Here is a 22,348-nt window from a genome sequence, read left to right as displayed (position 1 = left end):
CGCCCATCGAGTGTATCGGTCGATACATGTGAGGCAGTACCTCAGTCCCTCTGATGGTGGAAAAGGTCCGATGAGGTCGACATGGACCACGCAGAATTTCTGTCTCGGCATGTCGATCTTGATGATCGGTGTCCTCGTGTGTTTGTTGACTTTGCTCTTCTGACAGGGTATGCAGGCCTTCGTCCAAGCTGCGCAGTCTGCTTTCATATTTTTCCAGACGCCTCTTTGACTGATGGTCTTGGTCGTGGCGTCGGCTCCTGCATGGTTGAGGTTATGCACTTGGTTGAAGAAAGATCTCTGTAGCGTTTTTGGGATGTACGGTCGCATGTTGCCTTTGTTGAGATCGAAGACGATTTCTTGTCCCTGCATGTTGGTTTTGATCAGGTTCAGAGCAGTGTTCTTGTCGTCCAAGAGTGCGAGTAGTTCGTTGTCCTGCCTTTGTTCTTTATGGATCTTTTCGAACGATATGTTTGCCTCTTGTTCGATCATGTCGATTCTTGATAAGGTATCGGCGACGACGTTGTCTTCTCCTTTTATGTATTTGATGTCCGTGCTGAACTGTGAGATGTAGTCTAGATATCTGAGTTGTCTGGGGCTTTCTTTGTCGTGACTTTTCCTTCTAAACACGAATTGTAGTGGTTTATGGTCCGTGTATATACAGAATTCTCTGCCCTCCAGATAATGTTGAAAGTACCTTACAGTCTCAAAAATGGCTAGTAGTTCCCTGTCGTACGTACTATATGAACACTGAGCCTTGTTCAACTTTTTTGAGAAGAAACTTATCGGTTTGTAGTTGATGCCGTCTGTGGTTTGTTGTAGCACGCCTCCGATTGCGTAATCTGAGGCGTCTGTCCACACTGACATCTTGCTGCTTTCCTCTGGGTAGCTAAGCTTAGTGGCGTTGATCAGCGAGTTCTTGACCTCTTCGAAATCGTGTGTAGTGACTTCGTTCCACTCTACTTTTCTGTTGTCATTCTTTTTTGCTCCCTTGAGGTAATCGTGTAGTCGTATCAATTTGTGTGCTGCTCGTGGTATGAATCTTCGGTAGAAGTTTCCCATGGCCAAGAATCTTCTCAACTGCTTAATGGTTTCTGGCTTGTTGAGGTTCGTGATGGCTTCCACTTTTGTTGGCGAGGGTCCGATGCCTTCAGCCGAAATTTCATAACCAAGAAATAACAGTGTTTTCTTGGCAAACTCGCATTTAGATGGGTTTACCACCATTCCATGATCTTGAAGTCGCTGGAACAAAGCTTTTAAGTGTTCCACATGTGTTTCTTCGTCTGGTGAAGCGATCAATATATCGTCGATATATGCGTGTACTCCTTCTAGACCTCTTGTGACTTCGTTGATGTGACGTTGGAATGTTTGTGCAGCGCATGATAGTCCGAATGGCATTCTTACAAATTCAAATAACCCGAATGGTGTGGTTATAGCTGTCTTTTTAATGTCAGTTTCATTAATTGGAATTTGGTGATATGCTCGTTGTAAGTCAATTTTGGAAAAAATTTTACAGTTAAATAAGTCATTGCATATATCGTGGATATGTGGCAAGGAATAACGATCAGGTACCGTCTGTGCGTTTAAGCTACGGTAATCGCCACAAGGGCGATAAGTACCATCGCTCTTCTTCACCATATGCAATGGAGAGGCCCACTCACTCTTGGAGGGTCTACAAATACCTTGAGCCACCATGTGATCGAACTCTTGCTTCGCCTGCCTCAGTAGTTCTGGGGACAGCCGACGAGTCTTACACATAACGGGTTTGCCACGGGTATCTATATGGTGGATTGTGTTGTGTTTATCCAGCCCTGCGTATGGTTTATTGATATCTACTAGTTGTGGATACTTCAATATGAGTGAGTGGTAAATGTTGGTTTTGTCTGTTAATGATATGGAACATGTTATGTTGTTGTTTGTGGAGATGTCAAATGCTCTGACTATCTTGCCGTTTGTATTGTCTACTAACCGTTTGTTCCTAACATCTACTAACAGGTGGAAGTTGTGGAGAAAATCTGCTCCTATAATAGGGCGTGTCGTATCCGCTATTATAAACTTCCATGTAAACATTTGTTTACATCCCAGATTCAGTGTTACCGTGGTAACTCCGAAATTCTGGATCGTAGTCCCGTTCGCTGCATAGAGAATTAGCTTAGACTTTTCTCCATGGCGTTTGTGTAAAGATCTAGGAATTAATGATATTTCCGATCCGGAGTCAACGAGGTATGACACACCGGTATCACGATCTTTAACAAAGAGACGTGTTGTGTTGGTTGAATCAGCCGCCTCCGCTATGATTCGACCATCTAGTTTTTTGAAGCTAGATGCGGTTTAAATTCACATGGTGTGACGCATTTCTTAGCTTGATCGCCAAATTTTGTGTGGAAGTAACAAAGAATAGTTTTCTTGTTATTTCCGTTGGCCCTATAGCTTGTTTTGTTGAAATTGTTGTTGTATTTGTTGTTATTGAAATTGTTACTGCTGTTACTTGTTGTGTGTTTGAATCTATTGTTATTGTTGTTGTGACTATGCTGTTTGTTGATTGTGTGAAATAAACTCTCTACCTTATGGGTTAGAGCTTGTACGGACTGTTCTAAACTACAAATGTTATTTTTATTGTTGGTACCTACTACCGCTACATTATCCTGTGTGTACACCTGTATTAGGCGATCTGCTATCGTCGCTTGCCTATCCCAGTCATCTTCGCTTATGGCTAAATGCGCTTGGATCGTCTTGGGCAGTTGTTGTATCCACAAGTATTGCAACGTCGTTTCGTCTATTTGTAAACCTATTGCTAGCGTCCGCATCTCTCTAAGTAGGCTGGATGGGTTTCGATCCCCAAGCTGTAAGGAAGAAAACAGTTTTTCTCTCCTTCTGTCCTGTGGACAGCCCATGCGTTGGATTATAGCTTCCTTCAGCCTCGTATATTTTGCTCGGTTCGGTTCCATGAGTAAAATATCTGAAACTTGTTCTATGTGCGTTTGTTCAAGTTTTGACACTAAGTGACTATAACGTGCGTCTTCTGAAACTATGTTTGCCAACTCGAATTGTGCTTCTATCTGTTTAAACCAAAGTTCGATGTTGTTCACCCATAGCTGTGGTAGTTTAACGCTAATCCTATCCGTGTGGAACATGTTGTTTGCTGTGTTGATATTTGTCAAGTCAGTGTTGTCCTTGTTAGCCATTGTTTACAGTTTAAAAATATTCGTTTTTAAAAAAAAAATTCAGAAAAATGTATGTAATAATGATTACAGTATAAGTTAAAATATTGAAATAAAAGTATTCAATAATGAGTGTAGTTGTATTAAAAAGTTAAGTTTAAATTATTAGATTTAAATTTAAATTTAAATTTAAATTTCAAACAAAAATATTTATTTTTTAAATGTCAGAGTCACTATTTGTTATGTATGTACTGTGCAAGTTATAGAAAAGAAAATTAAAAACAGAAAATTTAAATAATTATTTTACCATACGGCGGAACACATTTTCCAACTATTAGGTATTTGTATTCTCCAAGCCTGAGTGGTCCCCTCAATATTAATATTCCTTTTGATTGTCCGTTGTACAATATATCAAGTTTAAAAATGTTTATGGTAAAACTTCAAATCTGTAACACATAATAACATGCATAGCCTAGGTTAAAAATATAAACATATATAGTACAGTCACACGATATAATGTATATAGAAAAAAAGTATGGATACTAATGTCCACGTACTAAGTTAAACATTCGTCGGCTTAGCCGCCCGAATATCTGTTTGTTTGATAGTTTCAAGTTGTTTACAAAAATAAAATTTTACAAATTGCAAGTATTGTGAACGACTGCGCCAGCTGAAAAATATTTCCGATAGATTTCGCTGGTAAAAAAAAAAACTTACTCCCGCAGTGCGTTCACAAGGAGAAAACTTTCGGATGCCTACGTCACGCTTGTCTCGCCATATAATATTTGTCAAAAATAATTATGTTCCGGTACCCTGTAAGTACCTCTACTCAATCTGGCACCCTATGTAAATGTTCGTGTGAATTGTTTGTGTGTTCGACTCAAGAAAAATAAAAAAAAATAAAATTTATATGTGTTGTAGGAATGTATTACTCGGCGTGCGATTTTTGGTGAGCGAGTCGCTCGAACGTATTATATTATGTTTGTTTATAATAATTTTAGTTAAATTATGAATCACCTGTTTGAATTAATCCCGGCCGAGTAATATTGTTAAGAAATTAATCACAGTTTAATCAATTCACTAGTTACTTTAATTACATTTACATTAGTTACATTTACATTGAAGATTGTTACCGACAGAAAAATTCACTCGATTCGCTCGGTCTTTGAAAAATCTAATTCTATTATATATTATAATTATTATAATATAATTCTATTATACTAAATTAATTAACCTTACAATAAGTTAACCTTGAAATAGATTAACCTTTATTAATTACAAATAAATTAAAAGTGCAATCAAATTAAAAATGAAATTTTAAATTTTTCATGTACCGACCGAAAAAAAGTAATTGTTGTACAATTTTGTCAAGCGAAGATATTTCTGTCTGAAATTTTGCGCAATTTTTATGGAATTTGAATGGGGTCACCGTGATTGATTGTTTAATGTTGTGTTTTCGTGTTCAAACGTCGGGGTATACCACTTTAGTGGTGTTGGTACCACCTTTATGTAGGCACCTAGTTGGTGGCCTAATTTTGTGATGTACAAAGTTATGGGGGTGCACAGAATGAGAGCAAGTAAAACAGGGTACTTACGTTTTACACAAAGATTTATTCACGAAACTAAACTACTGAAGCTAACACATTGAAAGAAGGATTCTAATAACTATATTAGGCAAAATAAAATGAAGTTGGTAAATCTAAATTGGCGGTAATTTTGTGCCCCGAAGACGCGTGCGGTGAGGTCGGAATCCGGTAGTTTTTCTCTAGGTCGGTTTGGCCCGTTCGTACGCTCTACGTCGGCGTTCGGCAATGTTCGGCTCGTGCCGTCGTTGTCGACCCGCCACATATGCATTAAACAGCAACCTCGTGTCTTCTTTGTCTATCTCTAACTGGGGTAGGAATTCCAACCAGAACCCAACACACTTATTTCTACATTGGTGACCCCGACGTGATAAAATGCGCAAGTCTTAAATTCTCGAGATCCCGGGTTCGATCCTTGGCAAAATCGACGTTAAATATTTGTTTTAATGGTGGTTTAACACTGAAATATTTGACTGTGCTTGGATCTTAAGTGTAAGACGTTACCTTTTATGTAACAAAATGATTTAGATACGCTTAAATTTGTGTACCAATGCAGTGCCCTATGTACAACTGGGTGCGGATAAAGAAACGATGATGATGATGTCGATTTTTCTAATACTTATTCAAGCTCCAATTTGACTAGAAATGACGAAGAACTTTTCTTGCGAATAATTCTACTTTCTACATTCCACAGCAGCGGAAGTAATAGAGTTACGAGATGGGAGTCTGGTGACATTTTTCACAGAAAAATTAAATTAACTTATGTGTGAAAGCACGGACGGACAAATGTCTTGGAATTTCTTTGTTAAAGAGGAAAACGTATATTCTGTAGATAGTTACGAATACCTTCGTCTCCATTGCAAAATGAAACATGTACAAACAGTCAACCCTCCTATAACGCAATTAATTCGTACCGCGTTATATGAAAACTGCGCTATAAGAAACCCCGAATCACTAATTAGATTATTTGTACTGCGTTCTACAGAAACCACTCTACCGCATTAAATGGAAACCGCGCCATAAGAAACTCGGAATTAATACAAATCAGATTATTTGCACCGTGTTATATATTGACCGATCTTACGGCTTTATATAAAATAATAAAACCAATGATTGATAACCCTGATGTACTGGAGTTGATTTCATTCTATGTACCACCTAGGTTAAGCAGAACATCTACAATATTTTATTGTCAAAATTGTCGAACGGTAGCTCAATATAACTCACCTATTGTTAGATTACAGAATACCGGGAATGAATATGCATCATATTTTGATATATTTGGTTTATCTCTGCCTAACTTAAAAAATAAAGTAACCAACATATTTTTATCAAAAAGAGCAAATCAACTTTAGGAGATTGGGTTGGAATAGTTATAATTTGACTGATTAATGTATTTTGTTATTGTATAATTTCTTTAAAATATATATGTATTTCAAGTAATTTATAATGTGTACAGTACGAGTATATTAATATTTCATACTCGATTTTTTAATATATTTTTTTAAAGTACTCTTTATACCACATATATGTAAATGGCAGAAATGCCGTATATAAATAAATAAATAAATAAATAAATATAGAAATCACAGGCGCGTTATATAGAAACCACGCTATAAGAATCTCGGAACGAATAAAAACCAGATTATTCGTACCTCGTTATACACGGTTTTTAAGGGCCATACCACGAAAATTCAGAGGAACATTCCTCAAGATAAGCTTTAAAAAATTCTTATAATTTTTTTCCAAAAAGTGTTTTTTTTTTTTCATAATCTCAAAAATTTTTAATTTCTCATACTAGCATTCCTTCCGCAAACCCTTACCCCTCCTCAACAAAAAAAATTGAGACAAAACCTTGTTAGACCAACGAAGGGATACGTACCAGACGCGGACAAGTGAATCGGCTGGGTAAGAGAAGGGTAGGGTTTTGTAGAGGGACTGCTTGTCCGATAAATTAAGAATTTACTACATTTTGAGATATTTTTTTTTTCAAGCTTACCATGAGGAATGTCCCTCTGAAGTTTCGTGGTCTAGCCCTGAAAAACCGAGTATAGAAAACAATGCCGCGTTGTAAGGAAACGCCCTTTAATAAACTCGAAATAAATATAAATTAGATTATTCATACCACGTTATATGGAAACAATATTAAGTAAATTTAAAAATCATTGAAATTGTGCAGAAATCAGACCGATTTGTTTTACATACATACAATTTTCATTCTTAAAGTCCAAGTTTTGAAGGAGGTAATTTTCAATAACAATATATTTTTTTTATTTTTTATTAAGTTTTATTCATTTTAACAAGTAAATAACATACAAAATTGTATTTTTGTTCCCGCAAAGCCGAAGCTTGTCTGCGGGTTACATTACATTATTTTTTTAAAAATTTATAAGTAAGTACATAGTTTAATAATAATTAAAGAATAAGATATATTTATACACTTAAGTTTCACTTGCTGTTTAATAATTTTTTGACTATTTTTTTAAATGAAATTAGGTTTTTTTCTTCACGATTTTTGGCTGGTATTAAATTGTACAGTTTTGGTACTACACTACCCATTGTTCTGTCACCATAGTAGTTTTTTTGTCGTGGTACCATCAGCTGCTGTGCCGATACTTGTCGGGTCATGATCTGGTGGTTTATTTTGGATTTGAAATTGCAATCGAGGAAGTGATCTGTCATTATCTTATATTGACACTGTTTGTTAATTGGCAAAACGTTAACAAAATCAAATAATATTTTATTGTTGTCTTTTGCCTCATTCTTTATTTTTACAGGTACGATAATTTTTAAAATTTGTACCTGTAAGCTCAAGACTCTATCCGTATAAGATTTAAAACTTAATCCCCATATTCTTAATCCATATTGAATAATTGGGTCAACTAGCCCCAAGTAAACTAGTCTCAGCACTGGGTATGGTATGTATGGTTTTAAATGGTACATGTTAAGTAAGCAAACTCTTAGCTTATTGCAAACTGTTTTTATCTGTTCTTCCCAATTAAAAGTGGAATCTATAATAATACCTAAATACTTATAATTTGATACGTGATCTATTTTTGTGCATTTGCAGTCTTGCAGATTGATATGCAAGCATTCGTGAGTGTGTGCATATATTAACAAATCTTCTTTTGGTCTATTATATGGGGACGTAATGTGTAACGCTTTCGTTTTTTTTATATTTATTGTTAGGCTATAATCATGTGACCATCTTAAAACTTGATTAAAATCCGATTGCAGTTTTTGCTGCGCGTCTATTTGTGAGTCTCCAATAGCAACAATTGCCGTATCATCTGCAAACTGATAGCACAGTGAGTGTTGTATGACATTTGCCATAGAGTTACAGTATATCAGGTATTCTAGGGGACCAATTACTGACCCCTGGGCTACTCCCGTTTTTACTTGTACTTTTTTGCTGAATATGTCTTGTATTTTCACAATTATATTTCGATTTTTGAGATAGTTAGCGAGTAGTTCTTTATACTTTCCTCTGATCCCAGCATCGTCCAAACATTCTACAAGGCGAGAGTGATCTAAGGTGTCGAAGGCTTTAGCATAATCGACGAAAATAACAATCACGTGTTTTTTGTTATTTAAGGCTTGGTTTATATTGTTTGCAAAGTCAGACAATAGCTGTGTTGTGTTTTTTCTTTTTTGAAACCCATACTGTTTACAATTTATTATTGAATTCTTATCAAGATATTTTGTTATGTTCTGAACCAAGAATGTTTCAAATATTTTATTTATACAAGTCAATATAGAGATAGGTCTATAGTTACAGTATTCCAAGTGAGAGTTTCCTTTGTAAATAGGCCTTATTATAGATATTTTTAGACAATCAGGATAAATCCCCTTTTCTAGACACAGATTTATTATTTTACAAAGCAAGTGACTGATATTTTCCTTTACATATTTTAAATCCCGAATTCTTATTGAGTCTATACCTGGCGATTTTAGTGAGTTTAGTTCGGTTATAATTTTTTGTATTTGAATGGGCCTCGCATATGGGATACGCAATGATTGCATTTGTTTTTTTACATGTACGTTATCCAATAGAGTTTTAATTTTGCAGTTATGTTTTATTTTTTCTACTTCATTTACAAAACTCGAGGCGAAATTATTTACTATATCATTTATTTCTGTATTTGAGCCCATGTGTTTCATGACAACGTCATCAAGGGAGTTTACATTTTTTCCTAATAAGCGATTTACGGTTTTCCAGGTTTTCATCATATTTCCTCGGTTTTTTTCGAATTCGGTTTGAAAATGTTTTATTTTAGTTTTTTTTATTTTCAGAGTCGTGTTGTTACGTAACTTCACGTAGTGTTTTCTATATGTACTATTTGTTGGACTGCTTCTCCATTTTCTAAACGCAATATCCCTCTCACGCATCATATGCTTTAAGTCTCGGGTTATCCAAGCTTCGTTACTTTGTTTACTCGACAGTTCCTGTTTTTCATATGTACATCGTTCGTATATTGTTTGAAAAGTATTGACAATTTGATCGAGCAGTAGCGATGGACAGTCATATTTAGCGGAAATTTGATCCCATTTTATATTCGTCAGCATGTGTTCTATTTTTTTATTGTCCAATGACTTGACTTTATTTGTTGTTCTAGGTTTCGGCATAGGTATTAGAGGCGCGCTGAGCACTGTGATGTAATGGTCGGAGATTTTGTATTGAATGACCGCGGAATGGATCGGGTAATAGTAGGTGCGAGTGAAAATGTGATCGATACAAGTTTGCGAGGTATTGTCTCCGCTCATCTCTTCTCTAGTGTAGTCGCGTATGCATTCATCCATTCCATAACTACTCAAGATGTCTTTATATCTAAGTGATAAAATATTATTGTTGTCTTTAGTGTCTATGTTCATATCTCCAATTAAAATTAATTTTTCTTTGTTAGGGCAGTTGTTTAAAAATACTTCAATTTCATTTACAAACAAGAGTTTGTGCATAGATGGTGGGCGATATATGCACATGATATTAAATTTGGACCCATCACGCGTGACTCGTAGGTATAAGCATTCGTAGTTTTTAGCATTTAGGTCTACTTCTGTACATTTAAAAGTATTTTTTATAAATACCATGATTCCACCACCACGGCGGTCACTTCTCAGTTTAAAATATTTTTCATATCCATTTAAGTTAAAATGATGAGATGCATCTGATTTAATATTAACTTCACTTAAAATTATAACGTCGATGTTGTCACTTGTATTTTTTAAAAGTACACATAGTTGGTCAAAGTTTTTTCTCAAGCTTCGTATATTTAAATGTAAGAAATTAATTAGATTATTTGTTTTCGGAAGCGACGCCATCCACTGCTCGATCTGCTGGTGGGCGGTGAAGACGATATTGTCATCGTTGAATTCCGCGCCGGTAGTGATGATATTTTAACTACAGTAATATGAATCTGCATAAGTGCTATCGATAGATAATTATTTGTTAGCGCCTACGCCCGTGTCTAGTGCATTTGCTTGCTCTTGACTCGCGCTCGCCGTAACGTTACAGTGAAATATTTTCGCAATATCCATTTCCGTATTTATGATAAACGGCCTTGTTTGCGCTGCGTTCCGTTTTACCATTATCTTGCCATTTTTGATCCATACAAAATCATAATTAAATTTTTTCGCGGCTTGCTTTGCTTGCCAAAGCAGCTTTTTTTTTGTGGCGGGGATTAATTCATTAATGTAGACAGATTGTTCGCCCTTGCAGCCGATCATATCGTTTGTTAAATTTTGTTGTTTTGTTTTTTGTAAAATTTTTTCCCATGCTTTGCTATCTCTCATTTGAACTAATATGCTTTTGTGCCTTTTTGGATCATATGGTTGCTTGATCGATACCTTTATAATGCTCTCCTTTTTAACTCCTTTTATTGCGCAAATTCTGTTAACAATCTCTTCAGGATCATTTTCAGGCGATGAAACCCCACATATTTCGACTGAAGTCTTCATTGATGGGTCAATTAGTTCATTGATTTGATCCTGCATTTTAACGATAATCGCATCTTTTTTAGAGCTATCTTCTTTTAGTATTTCTACCTCTTTTAAGAGGGAATTTATGCATTTTTTATTTTCCCGAAACTCTCGAAACACTGCGTCATATTGAGTTGCAATAAACTCGCGAGTGTCCTTAAGTTCGTTAATTTCCTTTTTTAACTCTCCGACAACATCTAATCTTTGTTGCATGGATTTTATAAGAAGTTCAATATTTTTGTTTTCCTCACCTACTGGACGTGTCGGTGAGCCGTCTCCTGCCTTTAATTGTCTGGTGCGTGGCTTCATTGTACTGTTCGCCCAAACTGTTCGTTTAATTGCGTAGCACACACAATACTAACTAGCGCGAGTTCACAACACGTTCAGCCTGTTTGTTCGTCCAATATGCTCACTCTGGGTTTTTAATTTCTCAATTTTTTATTTATTTACAGGATAAAACAAAAAACCGAATTGTTTTTCAGAGTCAAGAAACTTAAACACTTCGAATTATGAAGTTCACTTCACGATTTGATATGAATGACGTCTGAGATATTATTATTCAAAGCGACTATTGATTTTGACTAAGAAACATTATTTTTTCATTTATGTATTTATTCATACAAATAAATATATATTACAAAAAAATAATAAATTACGTGTCCCTAACTCTATGAGGCCAACAGCCCTGTGTTGAGTTGAGATTCAAAATAATGGAAAGTGGAAGCATGTACATTGTAAATTATTTATATTATTAAAAATTAAAATTAAAAATTATTCCACTAACACATTTTTCAATAAACATCTAGACAACACGCTTACCAGTATATAAATCTGTGCAATATCTCACAGCAGTCTCCTACAATGGACCCATTCCTAAGACAAAATCCAAACTTTTTCACCTCTACTGAAAATACCTTTCGTTTTGGAGAACTTAATATGTTCATTCAGGATATTAAACACTCTTGGGGCCACAAAAAAGAAATTTCTCTGAGCTAAAGTCGTACGTGTTTTTGGTATTAAATAGTTCAAATTACAGGAAAACCTCGTACGAGCATTTTGCTGGGATCGCCTCTTGTAACCGTATTACCAGAAATGTGTCAACGACTATATAAAAAATAATTGTCTTATGTCCAGAACCTTCGTAAATTGAAACAATTTCATGGGTGGTAATGTGGGGGAACATCGAAACATCACTATAAGTATTATTTTTTCTACATTTAATAGGGAGTTCTTGATAAACGCCGTGCAACCTCCCCAGCCCACTATATCATAGGTCGCCGCCTGTGCCGCCGACTGGAAAAGAGCGATTAATAATATTGAAGTTTACTGTAGACAGTTTTGTTAAAACTCCGTAGTCAATAATTTTAATATAAAATATCAATCAAAATTCTTTTACAGTTTTTATAGGATAAACTCCGTTCTTTAAATTCAGTTTTTGCTTGCAAAGATTTTACTCAAAGTATACAAATTCAGCACTTGTCATAATCGTAGACAAACGTCAACAGATGGAAGAGTCGAAGGAATATAGATGCTCAAATATACGCAGAATGGTGAATGTTTCACAATGTGTAAAGTGGCCACTTAAACCGGCCAATGACAGGTCATAAGCCCTGTGGATGCTTAGACTTCTATACTCCCTTCAGTAAAATGTTCTTCATGTTTATTGTAGTATGTTAACATTATTCTACTCTTTCTTCCAAATGATGTGTAGTTAGTACACATTGCATCTAGTAACTTTGATATCTCTATAAATATAATTCATTCCGAGTTAAAATATTTTGTATTCCTTTGTTATACATTTACAAATGAGATAAAATATTTTTTTCATTGAATAATTAAGACTTACTGGGAACCGAAAACGCATAGAAAGTTCACCAATGTGTCGCATATTCCGGCGTATGAAGTAAAACGAGGCTCGCATAGAGACATGCATATTTTATAGGCCCAAAATTTTTTGATTCTTTTTTTACTGATAACATTTCATTGATTACAAATTTTCCTTCTTTTAAAAAACATGCACCATCCTGGATTCAAACTAGAGATATGAACTATTTTTTCTATGATTTATTTTGTTGCCCTTTAAAAATAAGGAATATTTTTGTGTTTTTTCAAATATTTTTTATTTCCTTTTTTAATTACTATAAAAAATATCATATTATCTTTTACAGAATATTTTATTTTTTCTTTCTAATGTTACACAAAAATATTATAACTGTCCATTATTTATTATAGGAGCAAAAATTCAGCAACATTTTCTTGTATACCCACGAACAAGCCATGCTTTTGTGAGTTTTTTGGTTTACTATTTTTACTAACAAAATGTATTTCATTGCTATGTAATTATGCTTTTTTTTTTTAATAATCTATTTTATTGTAAAAAATAATAATAAAAAAAAGAGTGCTGAATATATCATTGTCTTACGCACTCTTTACATCTCACTCTCGGTACTACAGGTTTATTTGGGAGCGAGAAAGGCAATTTCACGCATCACATGTACGAACAAGTTGCCAGTACTTCTACCAAACGCGTAACGCTAGTTATCCAGTTAGTAACACTCTGAGTTTCGTTAAGAGAGGTTTTTTCGCCCGTGCTGTGAGCATGAGCGAATAGCTTTTTAAAAATGTTTTTAGAAATAAGACTAAATTATTATCACTTTTGAATTTAACTATAAGTAATCAAAGCAATTGCTCATGAATGTTCCATTTTTTCCTATTTAAAATTTCTCATATTTTGCATGTATATACACAGCACCGTAACGTGTGGATGTTTATGGCACAGTAAGGGAAGGGTTAAATAAAATTGGATTTGTTGGAAAAAATGAGAAAACATTGAATCAAAACACGATTGCGCTATGCAACTGCTAGTCGCGGAAGACATTTTAGTCGGATATTATTTTCAAAAAATCATGTATGTTTTTATTCTTTCAAACACAATGAAAATGAAATATTTTGAATTAAAACGTTTTTTCCTTTTTTTTCAATTTAAAGTGTATCACATTTTTAGAAACAAAACATTATCAATGTAACGTACGCGTTACCACGATGAAAGTTTCGCCGGTTCGTCACCCGCGTCTGCCGCAGTCAAGCTTCCCGGCGTAAGTGGGAAGCCGCCCTCCCAGACAGAGCCAAAGACAAAGTCGGAAGGTAGGAGCACAGCTGCGCCGACCGCAAGTCAACCTCAATAGCCCTGAAAAGGACTTTCCACCCGGTCCAAGTGGTGCAGAGAGGCGAAGGCAGTCAGCAGGCAGAGCGGAGCGAAGAGCGAAGTGCAGGAAGGCGAACAGGACGGAGAACGGAATAAAACACGTGTGAACTGTTCAGAGTTAGGAACTCAACTGATTTAATATTTCCATTTGACCGCCTTATAAAGCGGTGCGCGTCGGGCTCCGTGAGTCGGCCATCCCACCCGCGCCGGCTGCCTCGGAGTGGTGGGGGTAATCTTTCCCCGCCACTCGCTACATGCCGCCGGCCGCAGGTGGCGTAAATACGGGCGCTCAATGCCCGTACGGGCCATTTCGTCGGCAGCCGCGACGCGCGCAACATGACATTTACATAATATATTTTTATACATTTTATTCATTTTAACCTAGCTATTTTTCCCCGGTAATACTGAGGCCAGGCTCGAAAGTGACCATTTTATCTTTATTGAGAGCCCAGCCATCAGTTCTATACATTTACCGGGGATCCTTTCTAATTATTGTATTATTTTAATTTATTCGATTTTACGCGTCCGGAACACTCCCCCCGTGCAGCTAGTCTGTACTATTTTCCTGCTGGGCGCGTTGTTCCTCTTCCTTCATTAGTACGGCGATCTTCACCGCTGGTCTGGTGTAGGTGCCGTTGGTGGTCCGCACCTCGACGACTCGTACTTGTCCGTCAGCTGCTGGTTCTGCACGGGTGACTCTGCCGCGAGGCCAAGAATTCCGCGGCAGATTTGGGTCCATGATGAGCGCGAGGTCCCCGACCTGTATTGGAGGCGCGGGCTCGCGCCATTTCTTCCTGTGCGCCAAGGTGGGAAGGTACTCCTTCAGCCATCGGCGCCAAAACATGTCGGCCATTTTCTGGGCGATCCTCCATTGCTTATGAAGGCAGGCCCCTTCTTCCTTTTTGTTATAATATGCCAGAGTTGGCTGTGTATTGGCTGACCCGAGCAAGAAGTGGTTCGGGGTCAGCGGTGCTTCGTCGTTGGGCTTGGTTGACACATGCGTGAGCGGGTGATTGTTCACGGTGTACTCTGCTTCAGCCAATATGGTTTTGAGGGTCTCCTCTCTTGGAGCCTGCTCGTTGAGGGTTGCGTGGAGGGCTCGTTTTACAGATCTCACGAGTCTTTCCCACGCTCCCCCCATATGAGGTGATGAGGGCGGAATGAATTTCCACTCAATTTTGCGAACTGTAAGTTCGGCGAGCATTCTGGGGTCCGCCAGGAGCTCGTCTACGGCCTGTTTCAGCTCTTTGTCCGCTCCCCTGAAGTTGGTAGCGTTGTCCGAGTATAACGCGTGTGGGCAGCCTCTGCGGGCGGCCATCCTTCTTATGGCCATTATGGCGGAGTCGCTTTCGAGGGACGACGCTAGCTCCAGGTGGATCGCGCGTGTGGTGAGGCAGGTGAACAGTGCCCCATAGCGCTTTTCTTTTCTTCGGCCGTTGGTGATCATCATCGGCCCGAAGAAGTCAAGCCCGCAGTGCGTGAACGGCGGCGTCCTGAAGGCCAGTCGGGCCTCAGGCAGTTGCCCCATCAGCGGGGGTTGGGGCCGGCTGCGCAGCATTTTACACAGCGGGCACCATCGTGTTATCTTCCTCACAGCCCCGCGGAGTCGCAGGATGAGGTAGCTGGCTCTCAGGTCGGCGATCGTCCTCTCGACTCCCGGGTGGCCACCCTTCCGGTGGCTGTGCGTGATCAGCAGCCGGGTGTATGGGCAGGTCCCGTCCATGATAGGCGGCGCGCTGCAGTCCTCTGCGAAGCTCTGTGCCGCTTGGATGCGCGTTCCCATCCGGATGACTCCCTCTTTGTCTAAGAAGGGTGCCGCTGCATGGAGGCGGCTGTGCGGCGGGATAGGCGCCTTTCGTCTCAGGAGCTCCAGCTCTTCTCCGAAAGCCGTCTCCTGGGACCGCTTCAGCAGCATGATTTCTGCGGCCCGTGTTTCTGAGGCGTGAAGTTCAAAGGTCCCCCCTGGGGACGGTAGGGACTCGTGGCGGCGGCATCGTGCGATGAATCGCAGCACCCATGCCGTCGCCCTGACGAGTCGGGTCCACGACGAGAAGCGCTGCACCTGGGGTAGGGCCTCCGTCCGTCTGATGTGGCCCACGAAGTGGCGGGGTTGTTTCCGCTCCAGCGTCTTCTCGTCCGGTTGTTGTAGTAACTTCTTCTCTTTCGGCCAGTCGGCTTCCCCTTTTCTCAGGAAGCCGGGGCCTCCGAACCATAGTCCCGACCTCGCAAGGTCGGGTGGGCCCTTGTCGCGGGTCCCTATGTCGGCTGGGTTGTCCTTGGTGGGGACCCATTTCCAGTCCCGTACGTCTGTGAGCTCGTCAATCTCGCCCAGCCTGTTTGCGACGAACGTGCTGTACCGCAGTGGGTCGGTTCGCAGCCAACACAGGACCGTGCTCGAGTCCGTCCAGAACACGGTTTGGGTGATGAGAGCTCGACTCTCTTTTTTTATGGTGGCGGCCATCCTTGCCGCTAGTAGCGCTGCCTGGAGTTCTAGTCTAGGCACTGACAGAGGCTTTAGGGGGGCCACCTTGCACTTCGCCATTGCGAAACTTGTGGTGTCGGCCCCCACAAAGTATGCCACTGTGCAGCATGCCTGCTCTGACGCGTCGCAGAACACGTGCAGTGTCACGGGTTCTTTCTGCCCTTGCAGCGAGCATCTCGGTATTGTACAGCCGTTCGCTGCCAGCAGGTCGCGCCATTCCAACCACTTTTCGGCGTGGTCCGGTTGCAGCGGTTGGTCCCAACCTGTGTTTGTCCTCCAGATGGCTTGCAGCAATATCTTCGCCCGTATCGTGAGGCACGCAATGAAGCCTACTGGGTCGAAGATACTCATGGCGGCGCTCAACATGCCGCGCTTGGTGGGTCGCTCCGGGATGGCTGCACTTTCGGCTCCGTGCCGAAATATAAATAGGTCGCTCTTGGGATCCCATACGATCCCGAGGACCCGCTCCGTCATTACTTCTTCCCCTATGGTGACTGCTGTATTGGCCCGGTCGTCGGCCTTTACTTCTTCCAGGACATCTGGTTTGTTTGAAGCCCACCCGGTGAGCCGGAACCCGCCATTGCCGAGTACGAGGGTAACATCTCGTACCAGGCTTGCAGCTGTTTCTTCGCTGTCTGTGGCGTCTAGGTAGTCATCCATGTACATATTGTGCTCGATCGCCTCTGCTGCGGCGGGAAATTCTTTCGCGTGTGCTCGTGCGACTGTGTTTCGCACGAATTGCGCGCTGCTGGGTGAGCACTTCGCTCCAAACATCATGGACGCGAAGACAAACGTGTCGGGCTCCTGCCCGTCCTGCGTCCGCCATAGGAACCGCTGCGATTGCTGGTCGGCTTCCCGGATTCTTATCCGCAGGAACATCTCCCGTATGTCGGCCGCGATGGCTACTCGTCCCTCTCTGAAGCGGATCACGTTTCCGAGGAGGGATGAAAGCAGGTCAGGTCCCGTCAGTAGATGGTCGTTCAACGCCGTCCTCTGGAACTGGGCGGCGGCGTCGAACACGACCCTTATCTTGCCAGGCTTGTTGGGGTTTGTCACCGCGAAGTGGGGCAGGTACCATTTGCGCGAATGGTGGGCGTCTACCTCCTCGCGGCTTAGTTTGACGGCGTATCCCTTTTCAATGTAGTCCGCCATCTTGGCGCGATATGCGATCGCCAGTATCGGATCCTTCCGTAGTTTATTTTCCAGGGAGTGCAGCCGCTTCATGGCTGCTTGCCGGTTGCAGGGCAAAGAATCCCCGTCTTTCGCCCACAGTAAACCGGTCTCCCATCGTCCGGATGGTAGTTGTGTGGTTGAGCTGCTCATGAGCTCCGCCGCTCGCACATCTGCGGCGCGGCAACGTTCCAGGGTGGTTACACCTAGCGAGTCAACGGCGAAGCTCTTCTTTACCAGTTCCGCTAAGTCCCTTTCACCCTGGCCGTCTGGGGGTAATTCAAAGGCGGGGTGCACAGCCCCGCCGTAGGTGACGGCTCCTAGGGCCGTCTCGATGGTTAGCCGCCCGTCCTCTTGTAGGACTGGCGGGCCTGTAGATACCATTAGGGTGGCGTAATCAAGACCGATTAACATCTTCGGCTTGATGCCTGGCCCGTGTGTCTTGGTGCTCTTTCGGTTGCGGTGCGGCAGATCCATGACCCGCACCGTCTGTGCCTGGACACCAAATTCTTTGTTTCCTTTAACGAGGATTACGGATACACGCTGTGATTGTAGCGTGTCCGTGTTCCCACTGGCACTGATGAGTCTCAACTCCTCGCAGGCCCCGGTGGCGCCCACTGCACGGGCGACATCCTCCTCGAGGAGAGTTACCGATGAACCCTCGTCTAGTAGTGCGTGGATCTCCATTGACCCACGCGGGCCCTTCAAGGTTACTGGCACTACCTTGAAGGTCACTGGGACTTCCGTTCGCCTTGTCAATAAGACTTGCTCGTTCGGCGTACTGTCCACTCTCTCGCGGTGTAGCGACCGATGATGCCGCCCGTGGCACTCGTCGCACTTCGCCGCTTCACAGGTGGTCGTTTTGTGTCCCGGTTCCAGGCATCCGTAGCACACGAACTTGGCACGCACAATTGTCCACCTCTCCTCTACCGTTTTCCGGAGAAACTTCCGGCATTGTCCGAATGCGTGTCCACTCATGTCGCAGAACAGGCATTTTTTGTCCTGAGTGAGAAACACGTGCCTTTCTTGGGTACGCCTTTTCTCCACTCGGGCGGGTTCCGTGCTGATCCCGATGCAACCCGCATTCGGTATTGCACCGGTCAGTCTCGCTAGCCACAGTGCCAGATCCCTGGGGGTAGCTTTCCTCACGGTATCCGCTCGTGACATAATCCACATCATCCTCTCGACTCGTGGCAGCTTCTGAGTCATCTCGGACAGAAGCTTCGGGGAGGAGAGGTGGCTTCCATCGAGGCCCTCTACGGTCGATACGACGTTTCTTATCGCGACCGCGTAGTCCGTCAGGGCCTCCAGGGATGCGTTGTCGGCCAGTTTAGGGAGTTTTCTTATCCGCTCCAGTACTCTGTCCACGACGATCTCCGGGTGTCCAAAGGCGGCCTCTAACATCTTCACAATGTCCGGCACATTTCGGGGATCTACCAGCAAAGACGACACTGTGGCCTTGGCCCGTCCTGTGAGGGCTCGTTGCAGACGGAGAATGTTCTCCGCGTTTGTAAGGGAGCACATCTGTGTCGATTGATCAAATTGCGCCTTAAATATTCGCCATTCTAGCGGGTCGCCGGAGAATTGCGGTAGATCCCTAGCGCCGGTTTGCCTCGCCATGAACGTGTGCCACTCCGGCGGCTGTCTGTATTTCGTCACAGGCTCGCCGGTGGCACCCGGCGGCATGTATTCCGTGGGTAGCCCCTCTTGTACCCACGCGCTCACCGGGTCACGAAACTCGTAGCCCCCCAGTGGTATAGTACGTGCCGCTACGGGCTCGCCTGGCCCGGCGGCGTAGCGTACGTCGGCGTCCTCCCTTCGGCTGTGTGCGGGTGGCGCCTCATTGTCCCGATGCCGCTCATTGTAGCGGCCTTGTAAATGTGCGTTTGTCGCTCCGGCGTAGGCCGGCTCAGCGGCGTAGGCCGGCTCAGCGGCGTAGCGTGTGTTGGCGGGCTCCTTCATCCTGGAGTCCGTCTCTGCGACCGGGTGCCTCCGTGGCACCCCGTCTCTCACCCGGCCGCTGTCGTAGTGGCTCGGCGGAAATGTGTACGCCGCTCCGGTGTCCTCCGGATCAGCGGCGTAGCGTGTGTTGGCGGCCTCCTTCGTCCTGGAGTCCGCCTCTGCGACCGGGTGCCTCCGTGGCACCCCGTCTCTCACCCGGCCGCTGTCGTAGTGGCTCGGCGGAAGTGTGTACGCCGCTCCGGTGTCCTCCGGATCAGCGGCGTAGCGTGCGGTGGCGGCCTCCCTTGCTCTGAAGGCTGCTTCCGTGTCGGCGACAGGGCGCTTCCATGCGGCCCCGTCTCTCACCCGGCCGCTGTCGTAGTGGCTCGGTGGATGGATGTACGCCGCTCCGGTGTCCTCCGGATCAGCGGCGTAGCGTGTGGTGTGGCGTGCGGCGGCGGCCTCCCTTGTGCTGAAGGCTGCTTCCGCGTCGGTGACAGGGCGCTTCCAAGCGGCCCCGTCTCTCGCCCGGCTGCTGTCGTAGTGGCTCGGCTGCTGGATGTACGCCGCTCCGGTATCCTCCGGATCAGCGGCGTAGCGTGCGGCGTGGCGTGCGGCGGCAGCCTCCCTCGTACTGAGGGCTGCGTCGGTCCTAGACGCGTCTGACGTCAGCGGCAGCGGCTTGTGAGCCGGTTCCGACGTCCCGTGCGATGTGAGGTCCCTCTCGATGGTGGGCGTGAGGGGGGTTGCCATGTCTCGTCTGGCGTCCTCTCTCGCGTTGGCGGCCTTCAGCGCGGCGATGATCTCGTTGAGGCTGCTCACCTGCCTCTCGTGATGTGCCTCGCGTTCCTCCATCTGTCGGCGAAATGTCGCCGATGAGATGGACCGCTCCGAGGGTGCGGATTCCTCGTCCGAGTCCTTTTGTTCCTCCAGAAGTCCTTGATGAGGCTCCTCCTGGCAGTCGTGTGAAGGCCCTGGCTGGGGCTCCTCCTGATGTGCTCGTACAGACACCGGTTGGGGCTCCTGAAGCTCCTCTTCGTGCTCCGTGCCGGCGTCTCGACGCGTTCCCGAACGCGTCGACACAGGCGATCTGTTGACCGGCATGCTGTAGGTGTGTTGTAGACTGGAGACCACTGGCGACGATCCGGCTCGAAGGACCAAATGTAACGTACGCGTTACCACGATGAAAGTTTCGCCGGTTCGTCACCCGCGTCTGCCGCAGTCAAGCTTCCCGGCGTAAGTGGGAAGCCGCCCTCCCAGACAGAGCCAAAGACAAAGTCGGAAGGTAGGAGCACAGCTGCGCCGACCGCAAGTCAACCTCAATAGCCCTGAAAAGGACTTTCCACCCGGTCCAAGTGGTGCAGAGAGGCGAAGGCAGTCAGCAGGCAGAGCGGAGCGAAGAGCGAAGTGCAGGAAGGCGAACAGGACGGAGAACGGAATAAAACACGTGTGAACTGTTCAGAGTTAGGAACTCAACTGATTTAATATTTCCATTTGACCGCCTTATAAAGCGGTGCGCGTCGGGCTCCGTGAGTCGGCCATCCCACCCGCGCCGGCTGCCTCGGAGTGGTGGGGGTAATCTTTCCCCGCCACTCGCTACATGCCGCCGGCCGCAGGTGGCGTAAATACGGGCGCTCAATGCCCGTACGGGCCATTTCGTCGGCAGCCGCGACGCGCGCAACATGACATTTACATAATATATTTTTATACATTTTATTCATTTTAACCTAGCTATTTTTCCCCGGTAATACTGAGGCCAGGCTCGAAAGTGACCATTTTATCTTTATTGAGAGCCCAGCCATCAGTTCTATACATTTACCGGGGATCCTTTCTAATTATTGTATTATTTTAATTTATTCGATTTTACGCGTCCGGAACAATCAAGTTTTACAAAATTTGTAACACGAAACAATGTAACAAGATAAGATTTAATAATGTAAATTTTGTGTTAATCTAAATGTTTCCAATCACAAAGCTAAATTCAGTTTACTCTTTTACGCTTAGGCGCAATGTTACAGCCAAATAAATTGGTTTGTGTGATACAATACATCTGAATAAATAATTTTGATCAATCTGATATTCGTTTGAATCAAAATACGTATTTTATTCACAATAACCAAGGAGATTTCATTGCCATTTTAAAGCATGAATAATCAATATATCAGATTGTAATAAAAATAATTTAATGTAAATTACAATTGATATTCAACAATGATTTGAGTGTGTTCAAATGTTTGCGGACAGGCTGCATTTACCCTCTAGGGGGTTTTTTAAAACTATTTTTTTTACAACTGAGAGGGAAAACATTTTGAGAATGGAATATGGAAGTCTAGGCATTTACAGGGCTAATGACATGTCGTTGGCAGGTTTAAGTGGCCACTTTACACACTGTGTAACATTAACCATTCTGCCTATGGTCCCTAGGGAGGAAGTCGAGCCTGACAACAAACATTTGGAAGTACTGGTATGAGAAGTGATCTAAAAAATGAAAAAAATGTTTTCATGCGTTACCTTCTTATTAGTGGTGGGGGTCAGTGCTATGCAAGCTCCCGACGTCACTGCGACCTGTAAAGATCTGTTGTTAATAGTGAATGTTACACAGTGTGTAAAGTAGCCACTTTTTAAAAGATAAGATTTTAAAGATAAAACTAATATTTTTATTTTATTTATTCAAATTTATACAAAAATTAACATTATCTAGATCTCGCCAAACTAATAATAAATAGAAAAAATATCAACGCGATTCTAATACAAATAAAAGTAACAGGAAATTTTCATAAAAAACGATTAAACACAAAAAGGTATTGAAACTGTAAAAAGTAATACTACGAAT

At 42.9% G+C, this 22,348-nt stretch overlaps 1 protein-coding gene across 1 annotated transcript; it reads right to left on the bottom strand.

Moving 5' to 3' along the window:
- Nucleotides 1-14,469: 14,469 nt before the first annotated feature.
- On the bottom strand, nt 14,470-20,619 carry LOC148273224 (uncharacterized). Its single transcript, XM_088238991.1, has 2 exons — nt 20,151-20,619; nt 14,470-19,550 (listed from the first exon to the last, which is right to left on the bottom strand). The coding sequence occupies exons 1-2, from the start codon at nt 20,617-20,619 to the stop codon at nt 14,470-14,472; spliced, it is 5,550 nt and encodes a 1,849-aa protein (XP_088095117.1).
- Nucleotides 20,620-22,348: the final 1,729 nt, after the last annotated feature.

Source organism: Micrasema longulum, unplaced genomic scaffold (assembly GCF_059751315.1).
Source record: "Micrasema longulum isolate JH-2025_06_02 unplaced genomic scaffold, ASM5975131v1 h1tg002031l, whole genome shotgun sequence".
Classification (NCBI taxonomy): Eukaryota; Metazoa; Arthropoda; class Insecta; order Trichoptera; family Brachycentridae; genus Micrasema; species Micrasema longulum.
Note: the sequence above shows the minus strand (reverse complement) of the source record. Positions and strands in the feature narration are given on the sequence as shown.